The following is a 19,678-nucleotide window of genomic DNA, read 5'->3' on the forward strand; positions in this document are numbered from 1 at the left end:
ACAAGAATGGAGGTATTATCAATTCCTTCACACCAAAGGCTCACCAATGTCTCCAAGGTGGACGAGGCAATGCTGGCAGATATAGGAACAGGAGCTAGACTGCGGCTTCACTATGGCGCTGGTATGCGTCTGTTTATTGCTGATAATTCCCAACTGGGAAGACTTCACACGGCATGGTAAATCTACATTAAACACTGTACACAGTTCTTGTAATAACTAAAAGGAAAACATGAGCAAGATTTACTATTAAGTCAGAACTGGTAAGTCAGAAATGTTGTACCAGTAAAGTCTGTATACTTTAACAGATGTATCTAATATCCCATACTGCTAGAGATCTGAGCAAGGACTGTAAGAAAATTATATGGTAACCTTTCATAGGATAACTAGTAACATTCATTAAAAATCATATCTTTTCAATTTTCAAGTATTAGAGTAACCCAAGATGTGTATCCAAAAGGAACAGCAGCATTTTTTAGAAATACTTTACCTGACTAGGGTATACAGACACATTCAGCAAGCAACTCCATGAAATTATCCATCTACTAAATAGATAGTGTGTTACCCTAACTAGATTGCGTGCTATCCTCTTAGAAATAACACAAAAACCATCAAAGATTGGTTGGTTACAAACCTGACTTAAATGCAAGCCAACACATTTGTCAGACTTTAGGAGTTTCTTGAGATTTATTTTCTTAAGCCCAAGAACAGTTCACGTTTTTCACACACAGTAGATCTGATGGTACTACATATCTGGAAGGGACTTTTGACATTATACAGACCACCCATTCTTGCCCAACATTTCTTCTCTAATCTTACAGTATGAGAGGTTCCTCCTCCTAATCAGATCTAATTCCTCTGCCTAAGCATGACTATTTTATTCTTTTCTGTCTCTTGCCTGCCATCCCCTCATTCTTTTATCTAACAAGCAAGAACTGAAAAAAAAACAAAACAAAAAACAAACCCAGAACCAAACACTCTCCGTTGACCCTAAACTCCTCCTCTAGCAACCTTCTAATGTCTCTTCCTATTCTCAACTAAACTCCTTCAAAGGAGTCCATGTATCATACCTGCTTTATCAATTCTGATTCACTCCTTAATCCATTATGATCTGGCTTCCACACAACCCCTCTTCCCATTCTACCACCTAGTACCACTCTAGTGAAACTGTTGTCAATGTGACAACCAGTTATCTGATAAGTAAATACAATGGACATCTTTCAGTCATCATCTTACTGGACCTCTCTGCTGCATTTAAAACAGCTGATCTTATGGTTGATCACTGAGCTTTTCTAGTTCTTTTTATCTCACCAATCATTCCTTTTCAGTCCCCACTCGAAGGCTTTTCTCCTCCCACCCTATCCCCCAAAGGTTTCACTCTTGGTCCCCAAACAGTTTTTCATTCTATTCTCATTCATTCAAATATTTACTTACAAATACATTCATTCAAATATTTAATTATTCTATCAGACACCATGGTAAGCAATAGAGACACAGAGATGAATAAGAAAATCTGCATCTTTGTCTGCAAGACAAGTACATAAAGTAGGGGGGAAAGAGAGGAAAGAGAGAAACGGGGAGGGAGAGTTATCAAACATGATAGACAGCATAGGCCAACTGAATATTCTACATTTATAATAAACTTTATTCCCTAGGTTATTTGATACATTTGTCTCATTTTATCCTCATGTTAAACTAGTAGCAATACAGTATACGTAGATATAAAACTCCTTTTTTCAGATGAGGATATGAAAGCAACAGAAATATCAAGTGATTTGACTAAGGCTACAGAATTAGAAATACTTTGGCTCTATTACCACTCTTTCTAACGTGCAGAATTCACAATACAAAATAAGACACCTTGAGGACCCAACTCAGAAAGATCTGAAATGTCCCACCTTTTCCCTAAAAACCACCTCCATAACTGAATATAAATTCCGTGAACCCTTTCTCACCAAGCATACAAATTATCTACTTCATCTTTACTTATACCTGTACATTTGTAATGGGCAAGAAATTTGCTAACATAAAACTGGGTAAACAAGTTAATGCCCAGAATGGCTAGAAGGCAAGAAGCACAGGAAAGGAACAAAAAATGGAAAAAAACAACAGATGACTGTGGAAGATGGCATGAAGAAACGTGACAGAAGATAAAGAAGAGAGCTGATTAGGGGCTGAAAGAACAGACTGGAAAACTAGGCAAGGCTGAGCATCTATGAAGAAGAAAAAAGAATGTTCACAAAAAGTAAATCAAACACGGTTAAAACATCACGTGGAACTTTTTGCCTGAATCCAGGAGTTGTGGGTGGAGATATCAGAAAAGTTTCTGCTGGCTCAAAGATTCTGGGTGAGAGTGTTTCTAGTTGGTTTAGAGGCAGAGACAAGGTGGAACCAAAGAAGAGAAACAGATGTTTCATAAATTGAACAAAACTGTATTTGGCAATTATCCTGTGAAAAAACTTATTACACTATTTCACTGCTCTTTACCTCTTCACTCAATGCTAAGAATGGAGAACTAAGACAACTCAAGTCATCTTTGACTCTTCCCTTACCCTGATTCCACATATCCAATCCAAACCATCAGCAAGTCCCATTGGCTATACTTCAAAAATCCATCAATTTCTTTCCATTACTACAGTAACATCCTAACTAGCTTCCATTCCTGACCCCTGCTAATTCACATCCAGGGTAACCTTTTAAAAATGCAAATCTCACCATGTTACCCCCTTGCCTACTCTTCAATGGCTTGCAACTACATTTAAGATTAAAATTCAAAACTCATCTTAGCCTAGAAGGTTGTACAATGATCTGGACTTGGTCTACTTTCTCAATCTGATGGCTTAATCTGCACCGCTTGTAATCAAGAAAGATGTATGAAACATTATTGTTAGCAACATCACTAACTGTTGCAATTATCAAATCAAAATAACATAAAAATGCAAGTAAAAAGTCCTATTAATATTGATATCTGAAAAAAGGTTACTGTTCATTCTACAGCTGTTGTAATTATTCAACCATTGCCTATGAAATGCAGGTGGGGAAAAAAATCAATGATTATAAAAATTTCAAAAAATAAATTGCAAAATTAGATTACCTATATATTTTTCCTTATAAAACAATATTTTGAGACATTTGAATGATTTTATCATTCACCTGCTTACAAAGTGTTTTAGCAAATACCATGCCCCCTCAATAAAAATGATAATTCTTGCTTTAATCAATGTCCAATTAAACCTCTGGAAATCTATTACATGTATGTCACATCATAAAAATAAGAATCATTGGGGACGGCCCAGAAGCATAGTGGTTAAGTTCTCAGGTTCCAGTTCAGTGGCCTGGGGTTTGCAGTTCAGATCCCCAGTGTGGACTTATGCACCACTTATGAAGCCATCCTACATATAAAGTAGAGGAAGATAGGCATGGATGTTAGCTCCAGGCCAATCTCCTTCAGCAAAAAAAGGAGGATTGGCGGTGGATGTTCAGCTCAGGGCTAAACTTCCTCGAAAAAATAAAATAAAGAAAAAAGAATAAGAATCATTTTCCAAGAGAACAAACCAATCTGTACAATCTGTATACTGGCTATTATAAAAATGTATTGCAGGGGCCAGCCCCATGGCCGAGCGGTTAAGTTCACGAGCTCCGCTTTGTGGGTTTGGATCCTGGGTGCGGACATGGCACTGCTCATCAAGCCACACTGAGGCGGCATCCCACATGCCACAACTAGAAGGACCCACAACTAAAAACATACAGCTGTGTACTGGGGGGCTTTGGGGAGAAAAAGGAAAAATAAAATCTTAAAAAAAAGTATTGCAGAAGTAGATGCCTTCCCTCTCCCTCCACTAGGGCCAGCTGCACCAAGTCCCTACTGCTCCCCCGCACTTCAGTTGTGCTCATAGTTCCAGTTTCTATTGCATGGGGGAAGGCAAAGAGATCTGAATCAGAAATGAGACTGGAGTTTTAAAACTGGATCATGATTCAAAAGCCTAAAAGCAACCAGAATGTTATGGAATCTGTGCAAGACATTTTGATGGAAATCTAGAATTCAACAAAAGCATAGTTGAAAGTAGTGACTGGGGAAGAAAAAAAAGATACCATTTTTGTTAACACCCCACTGAGCTGAGACTACTCAATTAGCACAGAGAGTCAAACTGTAAACATAATTTTATATCATGATTTTTCACTTAATAGTAATACAATTTTCTCTTCTTGAAACAATCTTCATAACTATCATTTATAATAGTTTCTATTTCCATTTAACAGATATGCCATAATTTATTTATTACTCTACTGTAGGATTTTGGTGTTTCTTTCAAATTTTAAGATTTGAATTGTAATACCTATTTGTTTCTTTAAATATAATTATTATTGTCATTACTAAACATCCATTGATCTAAGGACAAAGAAAAAACTTATTGCCAAAAATACCCCCAACCTGATACCATCTATCTGTATTTCAAAAAACTCTAAATAAAACAAAAGGACAACAGAAGAAACTGGAGAAAAAGATGTTTGTCAAAAATAATAGAAAAAAATTAATATCCATTTAGAGTTCAGGCAAATCATCATGGAAAAACTAGGTGCCAAATGATGAATAGGAAAATAAATGAATAGATGATTATATAAAATACAAATATCTAATAAAATATGAAAGAAGTTCAACATCACCAGCAATCCAGACACTAAATTTTAAATGAAAAATTATTTTCCATCTACCAAGTTTAAATTACTCAATCATTCATTCACATTTATTGAAAATACTTAACACTGGCAAATGTACATCAAGATAGACACTTGCATACACTGCTGATGGAAATATAAAAATATAAATAATAACCTTTTAGGAAGACAAAACAACGTTATCAACAGTATTAAAACTTTACTCATCCAATGATTTCACTGACTATCCCATGAACAAGTGGTCCCCAGGAACTAATCCAGTATTAGAGAAAATGCTTTAGACATAAAGATCCTTATCAAACCGTTTAACAATACAAGAAAAACCTTACATTATGTTTATAAAGCAGATACAAGACTGGATATGTACAAATATGTACAAAAGTATAAAAACACCAGAAAGATATATATTAAAGTGGTAATTTATCCTGAATGGGAGAATTATTAAAAATTTCTTTGACTTTTATATAATTTTCAAATTTCTTGAAATTAGTATGCATTGTTTTTATACTCAGAAAGCAAAAAACATATCTATTAACGTATCCATCTCTTCATTTAGACTGGATATGCCCTTGAAGATAAAGACTGCCTCTTTTCCCTCCATATCCTCTGTACCTAGCATTGTATCTTACAAACAGCAGGCTTTCAGCAGCTACCTGTAAAATACATCTGCTTCAAGGACTAGTTAGTGGCACACCTCAACCCCTCTCTCCAGAAGTATCAACTTGTACTGTTAAAATTAGCATTAATTTGAAAATAAATTTTGAGAATAAGAAACACAAGAGTTCTTTCAATGATGAACTGTGATGGATGTTTTAGTCTAAGTAAAACAACTAATCTCTTGAAGATGATGGCTAACCAACCATATGACATCTGCCAACACTGAGAGTCTTTCCTTCTTTTTCATTCCAAGAAATGGTACAACCAAAATGGAACTAAAACACAGGCAGCAAAAGTCAAGCAGCAGTATAGAGAGAACAGCCTAAAGATTTCTTTCAGTGCAAGATCCTCAAAACCTTGTCTTGTCAGTGTAAGATAAGAATTTCTATACGAACATTTTATTAATTAAATTATGAATGCTATTACTAATGGATAAGAAGGAGTCTTCTAAAGGATTCTGCTTACAATAAAGAAAATTCATTGTTCAGAAAAAAGTTTCATTTATTCTTTCACCTTGTCAGATTTAGAAGTTATATCAGGATATAACTAAGGACAAGGAAAGTCTCTGAGGCTGATGAATAATAGCTTATTATTCAAAATGAGGAAAAGCTAATCCACTTCTTAGGTAGTTTAATAGCATTTGAAGCAATTGTATTATGTATACAAATTTTACTGTATACATAATACTATGAAAACTCACTTGCTATCACAAATTTTGACTATTTCCTACCTGGCACAACATAGCTGTTACTTTCACAATGACTATACCCATACCTATAAATTCACATTTGCTCGAATACCGTTTGTAACTAACTACTGCTGCTGCTTCACTAAGGCACTGCTTTTATTACACTTTTTCTATTCACACAGTTATACCTCCAACCTTTTAGCTGAAACATCGACCTTTCTAAGAGCCAAGTCTTCATTATTTGAAAGGTGTTAAGGTAAACAATTTGGGACATTTCTATTCATTTGAAATTATAGGTGATCAATGGCCCACACAGTGGTTATACAAAGTGCTTCTATAAACAACAAGATGTGTACAAAGAGAATATTCACCACTAATTCTAGGAAAATTGGTATACAATGCAGAAACTCACCTGAGTGTAGAAGCCACTAGCTGCCTCTAGGAACAGAGAAAGATTTGCCTGAACTTCACTCCGATTCGGGTTTGCTCGATTCTTTGCCTGGCCTTGTAGTGTTGTGATCTGATTCTTAAAGGCATGATTCCAGCTGAAAACAAAATGTAATTCTATTTGGTATAGCAGTGACTCACTGGGCAGACACTGGTCCCCCTGAGAACAAGAAAGAACTGTTCGTTATAATTATAACACACTAGACAGTAAACCAGCATTAAAGTTATTCACTGATTTAAATAACTTTATGCTCCCCTTTGAACAAGACTAGACACGCAGTAGAATCCAACTGAACTTAATAAACACTTACCAAATGTTCGAATAATCAGATTGGGGCTTCAGCTATTAATCTTTTAGAGCTACTAGAGTTACCGCCTATTTAGGAATCCCAGTACGAAATCAGAACTACAGTGGCAAGACCGAAGTAAAAGTAAGCTATTAACAAATTTCCATACAACGTGCCAAAAAGCAAGTGAGTGTACCCTATCAAATGATACATATGGGGGAAAAAGTTCTTTTGCAAATATTAAGCCATATCTCTTATTTCCCTGAAATCTATTTCCCACAGCACTCAGGTCTATTTCTATTTAATAGTTTATTTCCTTTGGTGTTAATATTTTCTTTGGAGCTGGAAATATAAGCCCATTTTTTAACATTTCAATTTTGGCTATTTAAAATAAGAAACAACACAATGCTGAAATATGGTATACCAAAATCCCGTTATAAAATGCCTTTCATTAATCAAGTTGTACAGAGAACCATTTTAAATTCAGTTATGGTAAAATATAGTCAGTCACTCCCTATCCTGGAAATTAAAGAAAAAAACACAGAACTAGGATGGAGGGAAGCTATTACTGCCTTGATGAAAGGAAGCAAACACAGATAAAGGGTTTACAACCTACCTGGAAAGTACCTACTTCTTTACCAATGTCAACTTTTGAGGCTCTAGAGCACTGGGAGTTTTGATGACTTATGAGGGTGTAATCACTCCCTCAGCATTTCTGATAATCTGAACCCTGACTCTAATATCACAGACATGGAGTGCTTGTGATTAAGGTCTATTACTAGATCTCCCAAAAATACAAAGTATCAAGAAAGGTGTGCAAGACAGGAAAAACTAACCTTCACCACAACTTAGGGTAATGGGCATTTCTAAATAGCATATTCTTAATTGATTTTTAATTTTCCATCAGGCTAATGTCCCTGTTCCAAATAATAGGGCAAGGCCTTCCACGAAAGGCACTTGTTTACTCACTTGAGAATCTGGTCATCTGCCATCTCACTCCTCATAGAAAGAATGAGTGGAATAGCCTAAATATACAAAATCTTTCTTTAGTCTTAGTTGGGGGGGGGGGAAGGAAATACCTATTTATTTGACTAAAAAGAACTTTCCTTACAATGCAAACACATTTTCTTTTGGGAGAAATTTTCAGAATCACATTTACCATAGAAAGATTTATCTAAAGCCTACTCTTGAATTTCTTTTTCTAAATCATGGCTTAAATGTAGGACTGAATACAACATAAAGAATCCAAATACTGCCTTAGTACTTGAAATATACATACACTTGTTTTTATGATATGCCCTAAAGACCTTAATAAGACTCTACTCTAAACATTTTCCCCTCTTGCCACCTAAGACTGTATCTAAAGTGATACCAATGGTCAAATATTTTGTTTAAAAAAATCACAAGTATGAGGCTGGCCCCATGGTGTAGTGGTTAAGTTCCACAGGTTCCACTTTGGCAGCTGGGATTTGCAGGTTCAGATCCTGCGTGTGGACCTACCACTAAGTTAGCCATCTTGACCCGATGACCCACATACAAAATAGAGGAAGACTGGCCCAGATGTTAGCTCAGGGCTAATCTTCTTTAAGCAAAAAAAAAAAAAAGAAAGACAGAAAAAAAGAGGAAAGTTGGCAATGGATGTTAGCTCAGGGCAAATCTTCCTCAGCAAAAATAACCCCAAAACCCCCCAAAAAACCCCACATAACCACTAAAAAAATTTTTTTTTTCTTTTCATTGAAAAAGCTTACTCTGAGATAGGTTAAAAAGAAACAACCAAATTGTTCTTTTCTATTCTAAAATCTTCGTGAGATTCTCGATTTTACAGGGACATCCCAAGTGATAATACTTACAGATCCTGTTCTACTTTCTTGTCTAAAGCGTATTCCAAATCAGTAACTAGCATTTTCTGGTACAGGTCCTGCAGAGCCTGCCTGGACGTCCAGACCTCAGCTGGACCCAGCTTAGAATCTGAAGTAACAAAACAAAACAAAACAGTAGACAGATAAACAGCTAGTTAAGACCATTATACCACACCAATGATTCATTCCCTCTCCATTGCCCAAAACAAAATCCTGCTTTAAGTGTATACCATAGAGTGCTACGGAAGATTTAGACTACTACGTTTCAAATGACTTCCACCTTTTGATTAATGACTAAACCTGGTTTACAATGCTTCTGTATTCGTCTTGTAGCTTTAAAATAAAACTATGAAATGAAAAAGGCCAAAAAAATAAATGCTTCACCCTTTGCTCTTGGTTTGGATTTCCACGTATTCATATCAGAGGAAGCTATACGCTTCATAAGTCACCCCATTTGAAGTGATGGACTGCCAAGTTGGTCTGTTTATTCTTATATCTCTTTGTCCAAAGCAGCTTTTTTCTTTTTCTTTTGAATCATTCTTACAACTGTCCTTACAGAATCCTCACGTCAGCTCACAATCCAGCAGTTGTTTGGGCACTCTGCTGTTACTCTATATATGTCAAGCCAATAAACAGTGAGCATTATTTTAATGATTGGTAAGACTGTTTGCCAAGACACTTTTGTGAGCAATTCATACTTGCCATTCAATGTAAATGAGAACTGGGTAGCAGACAGTGATTAAACTGCTCAAGATGCCAAATGAGAGACCGAGTGCAAGATGAAATCAGGAAGTCAGGCTCTCACTACACAAATACCAAATTGGGGCCATAATGTCTGCCAGAGTCCTATAAGGCACAATAGCCTTTCCAATTACTAGGCTTATGAGTGTAATAACTGACAGTGAGCTGCCTCAATAGAACTTCTTAATAATGGACTTATCAATTATATACTTCCAACTGCTAGGTAGGTTGCCTGGTTGCATTTCGTATTTCGCTGATGCACAATGGCCTAATCTTCACTCTTCTTTAGGTCTTCTGTGAGTATCTATAGCCACCCTAATCCTATTCTGCAAATAGTCTCCTGAATATTTGAGTTAATCCTCAATGGAGTTTGCTGGCTACTAAAAATAGGGCCTACTATCAGCTTATTGGTCTCTTATTAAGTTTTTAATGACTAAATAAACAGATTTATAGATTTATTCAACCCTGCTTCAATTCATCAATGCCAAGAAAAGGATTATAAGGAATCATTAACTCTGATCTATCAGATGGACTATCATTTAAATGAGTAGACTTACTATCTTAGTTAACATTTCTGGGCAGTCAAATGTTCCCTACAAAAGTCAAACTCTAAGCCTATTTACAGAGGGTGTTCAATACTTAAGAAAAAGGCATAGATGGCTTGACATTGCTCCATGCATGATTTCTGTCATAAATACAGATTATGCTTCCAACGCCAATATAAGAACACAATACGGCAGCTCAGAACTGACACCGATATCCGTAGTATGGAAGATGCTGACAATGATATTAATAATGGGAAGAACTGAAGTGCTACTAAGTAAACCCATACAGAGTGTTTTTGGTGGGGTTTTTTGCTTTTTTCCTTAAATGACAATGAAATTACTCACAAATTCTTTGAACATTTGCCTGCAATTCTAGAAGTTGAGAAAAAAGAAGAAATAAGCCCATTTCCTCTTGATTATAAATTTTGGCAAGAATGTTCGTTACCACAATAGTTTCACTCTTCTTCATGGATTTCACTGCAGAACTAAATTCCTCAAAAATCAGAATGAGATTCATTATCATACATCTCTTACATTTTAGGATGGCCTATAGGGCGGCTATTATAGAGAGCATAATGATCACTACTTCGTTACTGCCATATATTTCCTACTTTAGGAGTAAAAATCACCTGTTCCTTTTAGTTACTAAGTCCAGCTAATCTTTCAAAAACATCTTAGCTATTATTCAAAACATAAAAGACAGAGAGAAAAGAAAGGTGTCAAGGTAGCTCACTCAATTTCAAGGATGTTCAGTAGAGTTTTCCTGCAAATATTTTTTTCTGAAGGTTTACCTACTATTCAAGTTTGGGGAATTATAAACAGAAGATATGAATCTAACACCAGACATTTGTGTTCATATGATATATGAATTATTTTTCTGTATGTCTTAAATTGTTGATAAATAGTTCATAAAAATTAATGCTTATTGTATTAAATTAGGTAATATTCAATTCAATGTAGCACAGATTATATAAAATTCTTGACAAGTCATCTTAGTAAGTATTCAAGGTCAAAAACAGTAAATATTTAAAGCAAATACTAAGTTATCATCCTTTTTGGCAACTAGCCCAGTCCTACAAGTAATACAGGAAAGATGATACCCTTTCCTTAATTTAGTGGTATAAAGTAAGTTGTGAAAAACAAATAAGCCAGCCAATACCTGTCATGTCAGCCTTCAGGACTTCTGCCTGCCTAAAAAAGGGAAAAAAGAACATTAGTTAGAAACAAACTACCCAACATAAATAACACCAAAAGTTAAAAGTTAAGTAAAATCATACACTACAATACGGATGCCTAACAGCTCTATTTGTGGCAGTGCAAACAGTGTCCCTGCTTTAACATCCAAGCTAGCTCTAGATCATGGCAAATTCATGCCGTTACTTAAAAGTTTACAGGATCATCATAAACTTTTCTACTGAGTAGAGTTCACTTTCTTGCTGTTTTTCTCCAAATCTGATGTTTTTAAGATAACATTAAATGATATTCACTAAATAAAAAATTTTCCCTCAACGCAGTCAGGAAATCCTATGTTTCTCAATTCACTAGCCATTATATTTCAAATCTCCATTCTCCTCATGCTGCTAATTTCTGCACCGTTCCTCACCCCTGACTCCTTTAAGCAAAGGACAGCCTCATAGCTCAGGAAAAACAATGCCCAGTCACTAAATACTACATTCTCACAGCCCACTTCTTTCTTTCTCTTGTTAAAACACTAGAGGTACTGCAGCTCTTAAGGCCAGTAATCTACTTAGGTATGCTCTTTCTAGCCTTTCTTAAGGACTTCTGCTCCTTTAATTATCCCTTACCTTCTTTCAAAAATTTTGAAACTTCCCTCTCTATTGGATCCTTCCTTCTCTTCAGTATTTAAACATGCCCAAGTCTCTCACAGATTTTAACACCTTCTGTCCCATGTTCTCCTCTAGCCGCTTTTCTCTCTCTTAAATTCTTCAAGAAGTGCCTGTATTCAAGATGTCTAAAACTGAACTCATGACCCATCCCCACTTGCATCCCTGGTTCTCTTTTCTAGTGTTTTTTACCTTAACAAATGTATCACAGCTTTCCAGTTGTGAGGGGCAGACACCTGGAAGACATCTATGACAACTTTCTCTCAAATCCCTAGTAATCTCTCAACTCCAGAGACTTTCACCTACTAAATATATTTTGAATCTGTCAATTTTCCTTTACTTCCTCTTCAGTCATCCTCATTCAAGTTACAACCATCCCTTGCCTGGATTACTGCAAAACCACCATTTTCTCCATTTCACTCTTCTCCCCACTGCTGTCAGAGGGATCTTTCAAAAATGCAAATCTGGCCTTACCAATTGCCCATTTAAAACACTTTAATGATTTCCCACTGCTCTTAGGGTAAAAAACATAACCTTTTTAAAGTGTCCTACTCTTCAGTAGTCATGTGCACTCTAAAAAGAGTCTCTGCACTCTATTTCTACCATTATTTATTTTCTTCTCTCCTTGATCTCTGTGCTCCAATCACTGGACTTCTGTTTTCTCCAATGTGCTCTGCTGCCTTCACACTCAGGGCCTTTGTAAAGAAGAGTCCCTTTGCTAGGAACACCTTCTTCCCTTTTGTCTGGTTAATGACTACCCATCCTTTGCCTCAGTCACAGACATTATTTCCTCAGGAAGCCTGTCTTGAACCCTAATAGATGAAGGATATTTCTGTTTTATGCTCCCAAAGCATTTGTATTTGTTCTTCATAATATGCATCACAGATTTTAAGAATGCTTGCCATCACAACCCCTATGCCTACTGGCACAGCACTAGCACACAGTGGGCATTCAATAAATACTATTTTAACTGAAGAAAAGAAAAAGGATAAATCATGTTCATATACTCTATTTAAGAAGGTAAGTATACAAGCTTAAGAGATTTCCATTCTTAAAAACAAAATGCGACATAAAAGCTAGAGAATATTGAGAAATTCTAAAATTTTTACTGCAAATGTTTTACATAATTTATAAGGTATTTAATATCAGTTGTGAATTTTAGTTTCATCAAAATGTTAACACGAATCTTTTCATTTTCTTAGCCTTTAAAAAGATATTCACGTTTCAAAATAATTAAGTGTTTAAACAACAGAATCACAATAGAGTGCCAGAGAGATAATCACGAACCGTATGAGAACTATCAGTATAAATAAACCATACTAAATAAACAGCTATACTTAGTCCTAAAATGTACCATCACATCCAATTCCATTATCCATACAATGGAAATTCCAGAAGACACAAATATCACTGTTTGCTTTGGGTGTTAAGCTTATGCCATTAAAAAAAAATTCTCACAAGTTTGTTGGCTTATACCCTTAAACCCTAAGATCATACAACTTAATAATGAATACCACATATCCTATTCTGCCATTGTCACAACAACCTCTTCTCCTCCTCCTCAAAAATCCTACTAGAGCACTAATTTATGAACATTATAGTGAGAGAGCCAGTGCTAACTATGCATTTTTACTGGATTCAATAACCTTTTCATTCTGTCCCTAGTTACAGAGGATTTATTTTACTACACTTCCATGTTAGCTAAAAATTTGTACTCAAGTATATACAAGATACCTTACACTTAGGATCATGTGTCTCAAGGTTGTCTTCTCATTCCCAGCAAGATTTGCTTTTAAAGATGAACAAAAATCATTTCAGTATGCTAACATCTGCCTAATGAGGATAGCAATTTCCAGTCAAACGAAGACCATATTGAGCATATAACAAGAACTATTTATAAATAATCTGCTTCTCTCATACGGTGTCAGTAAGAGAAGAACCAGAATTTCAACAGATTCTGGAATAGGCTTCCAGTGATAAACAAAGATTGAAATTTTACTCTCTATTTTTATATACCACAATCTACGCCAAAAAAAAGTAAAACTAAAAATTCAAGCACTAACAAAAGTACAAAAATGTCATAAAAACTATCTGACACAAATGTTAAAGTATTTTGAAATTCCAGGCGATCTGATCCCTCAGTATGACAAGGGTAGAGGTGATGATCTCTGTGCACAGCTCTTTCCTAGGTTCCGAAAGAGATACATTCTAAAGACTAAAATAATCTTGCCTAATTGAATTGATGAAAAGATAGCTAAATGGAAAATATAACGACCTTGGGAGATAGCTACTATTATTTCCATTCTATAAAGAAGGAAATTGAAGCGCTGAAATGTGAAATAACTTGTTCAGTCACAAAGCAATTAGGTACAATTAAGTACAACCTTGGTTCTTTCTGACTTCAAAGTCCAGGTTATTTCCATTTTTTCAAATTAGAATAAAAAATTCTATGACATAAAAAGCTAACAAAGACTTACCTAGTTCACTTTCGTGCTGTCAATTAAAGCCTAACATTTAAGTCATCAAGGCTAAAGATCTATTCACAACAGAAAATAAATTATATCTGAGATTTTTATCAGAAACACCACTAGAAGTAAAATTCATATTCTAGTGCAGTGGTCAGCCTGTGGGTGAAATTCCCTCCTTCACCCTGGATCTATTTTTGCAAACGAATTATACTGGAACAGTCACGCCCATTCGTTTACATATTGTCTATGGCTGCTTTCTGCTACAAGGGCAGAGCTGAGTAGTTGAGACAACAACCACATGGCCTTACCAAGCCTAAAATATTTATTATTTGGCCCCTTTACAGAAAAGTTTGCCTCTCCTGCTCTAGGGAGTACTCAATCAAAAAAATGAAAGTAAAATATTCATAAGTTCCCAAGCCAAATAGTTTTCCCATATGAAGAATCATCAATAAGTTTCCTCAGATCTATTTTTATTAGGTAATACTATAATCTTCTCATGAAGACATAATGTTAAAAAAATACACTCTTATGTAAGAGGAAAGTTAGTACTTATAGGCCATGCTGTATTTTTTTTATGGAATTTATTTGCAAACTGTTTAAAACCTAATGAGGTTTATATACTATTACCCACTAACTCTTCCCTTTTTCTGTGTACCAAAAATACTCAGACAGGTGACAGAAAAACTAAGAATTACTAACTCACAAAAAGAGGAATCCCAATCCCCTCGCCAGTTATTAGTTTTCTTTTTTAATAGTACATAATATATAAGAAACGAAATCGATATGTGATCTTACATCAACTGCTTTCATAAAGATTAACACAAAATTAGCTATTCGATTATTTTATTTTATAAAGAAAACAAAATACTACACTTCAACAGACCTCCTAGTTTTGTTAAAGGCTGATACTGTTAAAGATTAGTATTACAGTTTATAGCCAATGCTTGTATAAAGAGATAAGAGTTTTAAAGTGTCTTCTCTTGGTAGATGGAGTGGCAACATGAGTTCCTTTTTATTCTTACTTTAAGCTGAAGGAATTAATGAAAAGAACGAATAAACTGGGGCCGGCCCCATGGCCAAGTGGTTAAGTTCGTGTGCTCCGCTTTAGTGGCCCAGGGTTTCACTAGTTCAGATCCTGGACATGGACATGGCACCGCTCATCAGGCCACACTGAGGTGGCATCCCACATAGAAGAACCAGAGGCACTCACAACTAGAACATACAAGCACGTACTGGGGGAGAAGAGGGAGGAAAAAAAATAATTGGCAACAGATGTTAGCTCAGGTGCCAATCTTTTTTCTTTTCAAAGATTTTATTTTTCCTTCTTCTCCCAAAGCCCCCCCGGTATATAGTTGTGTATTTTTAGTTGTGGGTGCTTCTAGTTGTGGCATGTGGGATGCTGCCTCAGCATGGCTTGACTAGCGGTGCCATGTCCATGCCTAGGATTCAAACCGGTGAAATCCTGGGCTGCTGAAGCAGAGCGCGAGAACTTAACCACTTGGCCACGGGGCCAGCCCCTCAGGAGCCAATCTTAAAAAAAAACAACAAAAAGAATAAATGAAGAATCCAAGAATTAAAATCATCATGTCTTCAATAATAAAACAGCACTATTAAATAGTTATAAAACATAAAGCTTTAAAAACACTCAATATATTGTCTCAGTTCTTAAATAATAACAGAAATTAAGCACTTCCATCAAGCAATAAAAAAGAAAAAGTAGCCACTAGAAGGACCCACAACTAAAAATACACAACTCTGTACTGGGGGGCTTTGGGAGAAAAAGGAAAAATAAAATCTAAAACAAAAAAAGAAAATAGAAAAAGTCATTAAAAGACTGAATAAAATCTGAAACATTCAGGGATAATCAAATATGCTGAAAGCGAACAATCCAAAACAATACTCTTGGACACAACATGATCGTCAAGATCTATAACTACATTTAATGCATTCTAATGCACCAGGTACTAAAATAGCTAACACTGTGTATAGCACTTACTATTGCCAGACACTATTCTAAGGGTTTCACAGAAAGTAATCATTTAATCCACTCTATATAATATTACTGCCCCCACTTTATAGCTGAACAAACCCAAGGAGATAGAGGTTAAGTAACATGTCCAAGGTCATCAAGTTAGTAAGCAGTAGAGGTAGCATTTGAACTCAATTACTTGGGTTCCAGAGGCTAACTCCTAACCATTATATCATAGTTCCTCTCTTATACGAGATTGGAAGAAAAAAAAACTAGAATGTTTGATAGCCCATCTTAGAACTGGGGCTTTCAATACTTAAACATTTTATGACCATTTTTTGATAATGTCACTAGAGGAAAAAAAATGAAAATTAATGGTTATTTTCTTTAACAAATATCTTCATTATACATAGCACTTATATAACAATGCAAGATTAACATACATAGGATAATCTCTCTTAAGAACACACATTAAGATTCACAGTTTAAAAATATAAGATACTTCCAAATCAGGGGCAGATACAATAAAGATTCCTTCTACCTGAACTCCCAGCCCGCTTTCTCCTACGAGCAGAACATAGAAATAAAAGCCAATATCTTCTAAACTCACAGTTGCTAAGGAAAGGTGGGTCAACCTCTTTTGTTTTGGAAGGCAACGCTAGAGTACGTTTTTGGAAATTTAAATAAGAGCCAGGGCAGGTTTTATTTCAAGTCAATTTGTTTACTTATTTCCATAGAGTACTAAGGAGTATTTTAGATAATAACAACATTCATCAATTATAATCAGAAACATAATACCTTAATCACAATTATTTGTGCTAAATAATAGGCCAGAAACTATAAAGTGAGTGTATGCCTGCAGACGCAAGCACACATAACACAATCTACAGATCTCTAAGACATCACCAAGTTTCATGGTATTAATCAGGAAAAAATAAATCATATTGCTCTACTGTTGAATCTCCTGTAGAAAAGAACAGCCAGGGAAGATGCTACTCCTAAAGGAGTTTTTCTCAGTAAGAGATAATGAAAATACTAACTTGCTTTCTCTCTATGGCATTTTACAGTTTGCCATGAATTTTCAAATCTCCTGACACTCCAATGCTGTGTATTACAACATTCACTCTACAATCTCTATTATTTGAAAGCGTGTACCTAGTTTTATTAAGGGAGGATTCTGGTCCGAGAATCTCAAGGGATGAGAAAGAGTTATCTTTCCAGGCAGAGAAAATAGCACAACAATAAAAGCAAAGCTAAGCCACTGAAGGAGGTAGACTAGAGCACAAAACGTAAGACAGGAAGCTACAGGAGATGAGCTGGACAATCAAGGCAGACGGCAGACTGTGAGGCCTTGCATTCCATGTTAAGGAGCTGAGATTGCCTTTTAAGTAATAGGAAACCACTGGAGATTTAAGCAGGGGCATAGCATGTCAGAACTGCATTTTTAAAAGATTACAGTAACAAGATCCATGGAAGTTGGATTTTAAAAGGGCAAGACAGGAAGAGAGGAAGTGATAATACAGATGGACAGAAAAACCTAGATTCAAGAAATATCTGGAAGTACAACTGGCAGAAGGACCGATAAAACAGAGGAAACAGTCTAAAATCATTCCCAGATTGTTAGCTTGGATAGCTGGGTATGTGAGAAAGTGGAGGTCTGTGAGCAGACACTTAGAGATGAGTGTGAAGCACAGGGGATATATCAAGACTAGGGATACAGAGCCGCAATGATCAGCACATTGGTGACAGTTAAAAGCATGAGAGTAAATGTAATTGTACAGAAAGGCAGAAGGGTGGAAGTGGCTATCTTCATTTTTGAGGAGCAGATAAAACAAAGTCCATGAAGACCAGCAAGAAGAAACTATCAAACAGGTATGTGAGGGCAAAAGAAGAGGGGTGTATGGAAAAAGACAAAAAAGGAGAGCAGTCAACAATATCAAAGGAAGCAGAAAAGTACTATGAGGACTGGAAATTATGTGGGATTTGGTGAAATGAGGGTCAACAATAGTCTTGCCAGAGAAGAGACAATGTCAAATTGCATGGGGTTGAAGAACAAATGAGAAGGAGAAGTTTAAGTCAACTCCTAAGACACTGGGGAGTGAAGAAACTGAGAAGGGAGCCAGGGGTAAAGAAAAGTTTCTTTTTTTCAGTGAGAGAGACCTGAGCATGTCTAGAATGAAGAAACGAAGCTATGAGAAATAAATAGGTTGACGATATAAGAAAGAACAAAACTGATAAAGCATGGTCTGGAAAAGATAGAAGGAGATGAGAATGTGAATAATAAGACAGGAGCAAGATTGGCTTTGAAAAAGAGTCAGGATGAAACTGGAGGGAAGTAAGGTTACGCAGAAATGTGCTAAGAGAATTTGGCTGTAGTGTGGGGTGGAGAGATGTCAAGAGAATTCACAGATACACTGCCTCGATTTCAGGGATAAAGTAGGAGATCAGATCAGTGTCTGAAAGTTTGAGGGAGATAAACTAAGGAGAATGACGAATCTTTGGGATAATTACAAAATGAATAAGAAAGGGAACCTTACGAAAGGCAAAAAAAAAAAGAATTGAGAAAAAGTGCTGAGAACCATATGGATCAGACACAATGGAAAAATTAATATGAAAATAAATCAGGACACAGTCACATACTGCTTAACAATGGGGATATGTCCTGAGAAATGCATCATTAGGTGACTTTGTTGTTGTGCAAACATCATAGAGTGGACTTACACAAACCTAGATGGCACAGCCTTCTACACACCTAGGCTGTATGGTACTAATCTTACAGGACCACTGTTGTATATGCGGTCTGTCATTGACTGAAATGTTGCTCTATGGTACATGACTGCATCAACAGATAAATGGGCAGAGGACCAAACCACTAATTCAGAAAAGGAAATACAACTAGTAAGTGCAAATTAAAACAGGTAAATATTTTTACTCTATATAATCAAAATAATAATACACATGCTAGCCTTAATGATGGTAGGTACTACTTACTTTTAAGGAACTTAAGGTTGAGTGGAAGATACAAAGACACATTCAGACAATCTCAAAACAACATGGTTGCGTATAAGGATAGAGATATATACCTAGAGGACAACTGGAGAAGGAGAAGAGCCACTGGGAGTGAGGGAGAAGATGGTTAAGTCCTGTATCCCTAACACCTGGGATACTGCCTGGTATAAAATTTTGTTGAATTAATGAATAGTAAAATGTGCATCATAGAAGAGGCAATTTTATGTAACAGGAAATGATATACAATAAAAAAGACTTAGGTCTGAATCTTGGTTTCCTACATATTAGCAGTGCCACCTTGGAGCTTCTTTCCAAGAAACCTCAATTTCTTCATCTGTAAAACAGGATACAAACTCTCTTTCAGAGTTGCTATGAGGAACAAATAAGACCACAAGTAAGTTAGATAAAAGAACCTAAGTGATAACTCCAAGAGGGAAGGGTAATCCAACTGTGACATGAATGCTTCAGTGACCACCAAATTACTTTTGCT

General features: G+C 35.9%; 1 protein-coding gene across 12 annotated transcripts in view; it reads right to left on the reverse strand.

Annotated features, from left to right (window-relative positions):
* SMG7 (SMG7 nonsense mediated mRNA decay factor) overlaps positions 1-19,678 on the reverse strand; it is an 82,874-nt gene that overhangs the window by 27,368 nt on the left and 35,828 nt on the right. For 9 of the 12 annotated variants that reach the window (XM_014850290.3, XM_070497705.1, XM_070497708.1 and 6 more), the window contains 4 exons: positions 11,058-11,089; positions 8,604-8,721; positions 6,432-6,564; positions 45-216 (listed from right to left, as the gene is read on the reverse strand). In XM_014850290.3, coding sequence (XP_014705776.1) covers positions 45-216; positions 6,432-6,564; positions 8,604-8,721; positions 11,058-11,089 — 455 coding nt within the window. Of the gene's footprint in view, positions 1-44; positions 217-6,431; positions 6,565-7,722; positions 7,779-8,603; positions 8,722-11,057; positions 11,090-19,678 lie in introns of those variants that run through there. The other 3 variants (XM_070497710.1, XM_070497709.1, XM_070497706.1) reach the window with 2 other exon arrangements.

Source organism: Equus asinus, chromosome 25, assembly GCF_041296235.1.
Source record: "Equus asinus isolate D_3611 breed Donkey chromosome 25, EquAss-T2T_v2, whole genome shotgun sequence".
Taxonomy (NCBI): domain Eukaryota; kingdom Metazoa; phylum Chordata; class Mammalia; order Perissodactyla; family Equidae; genus Equus; species Equus asinus.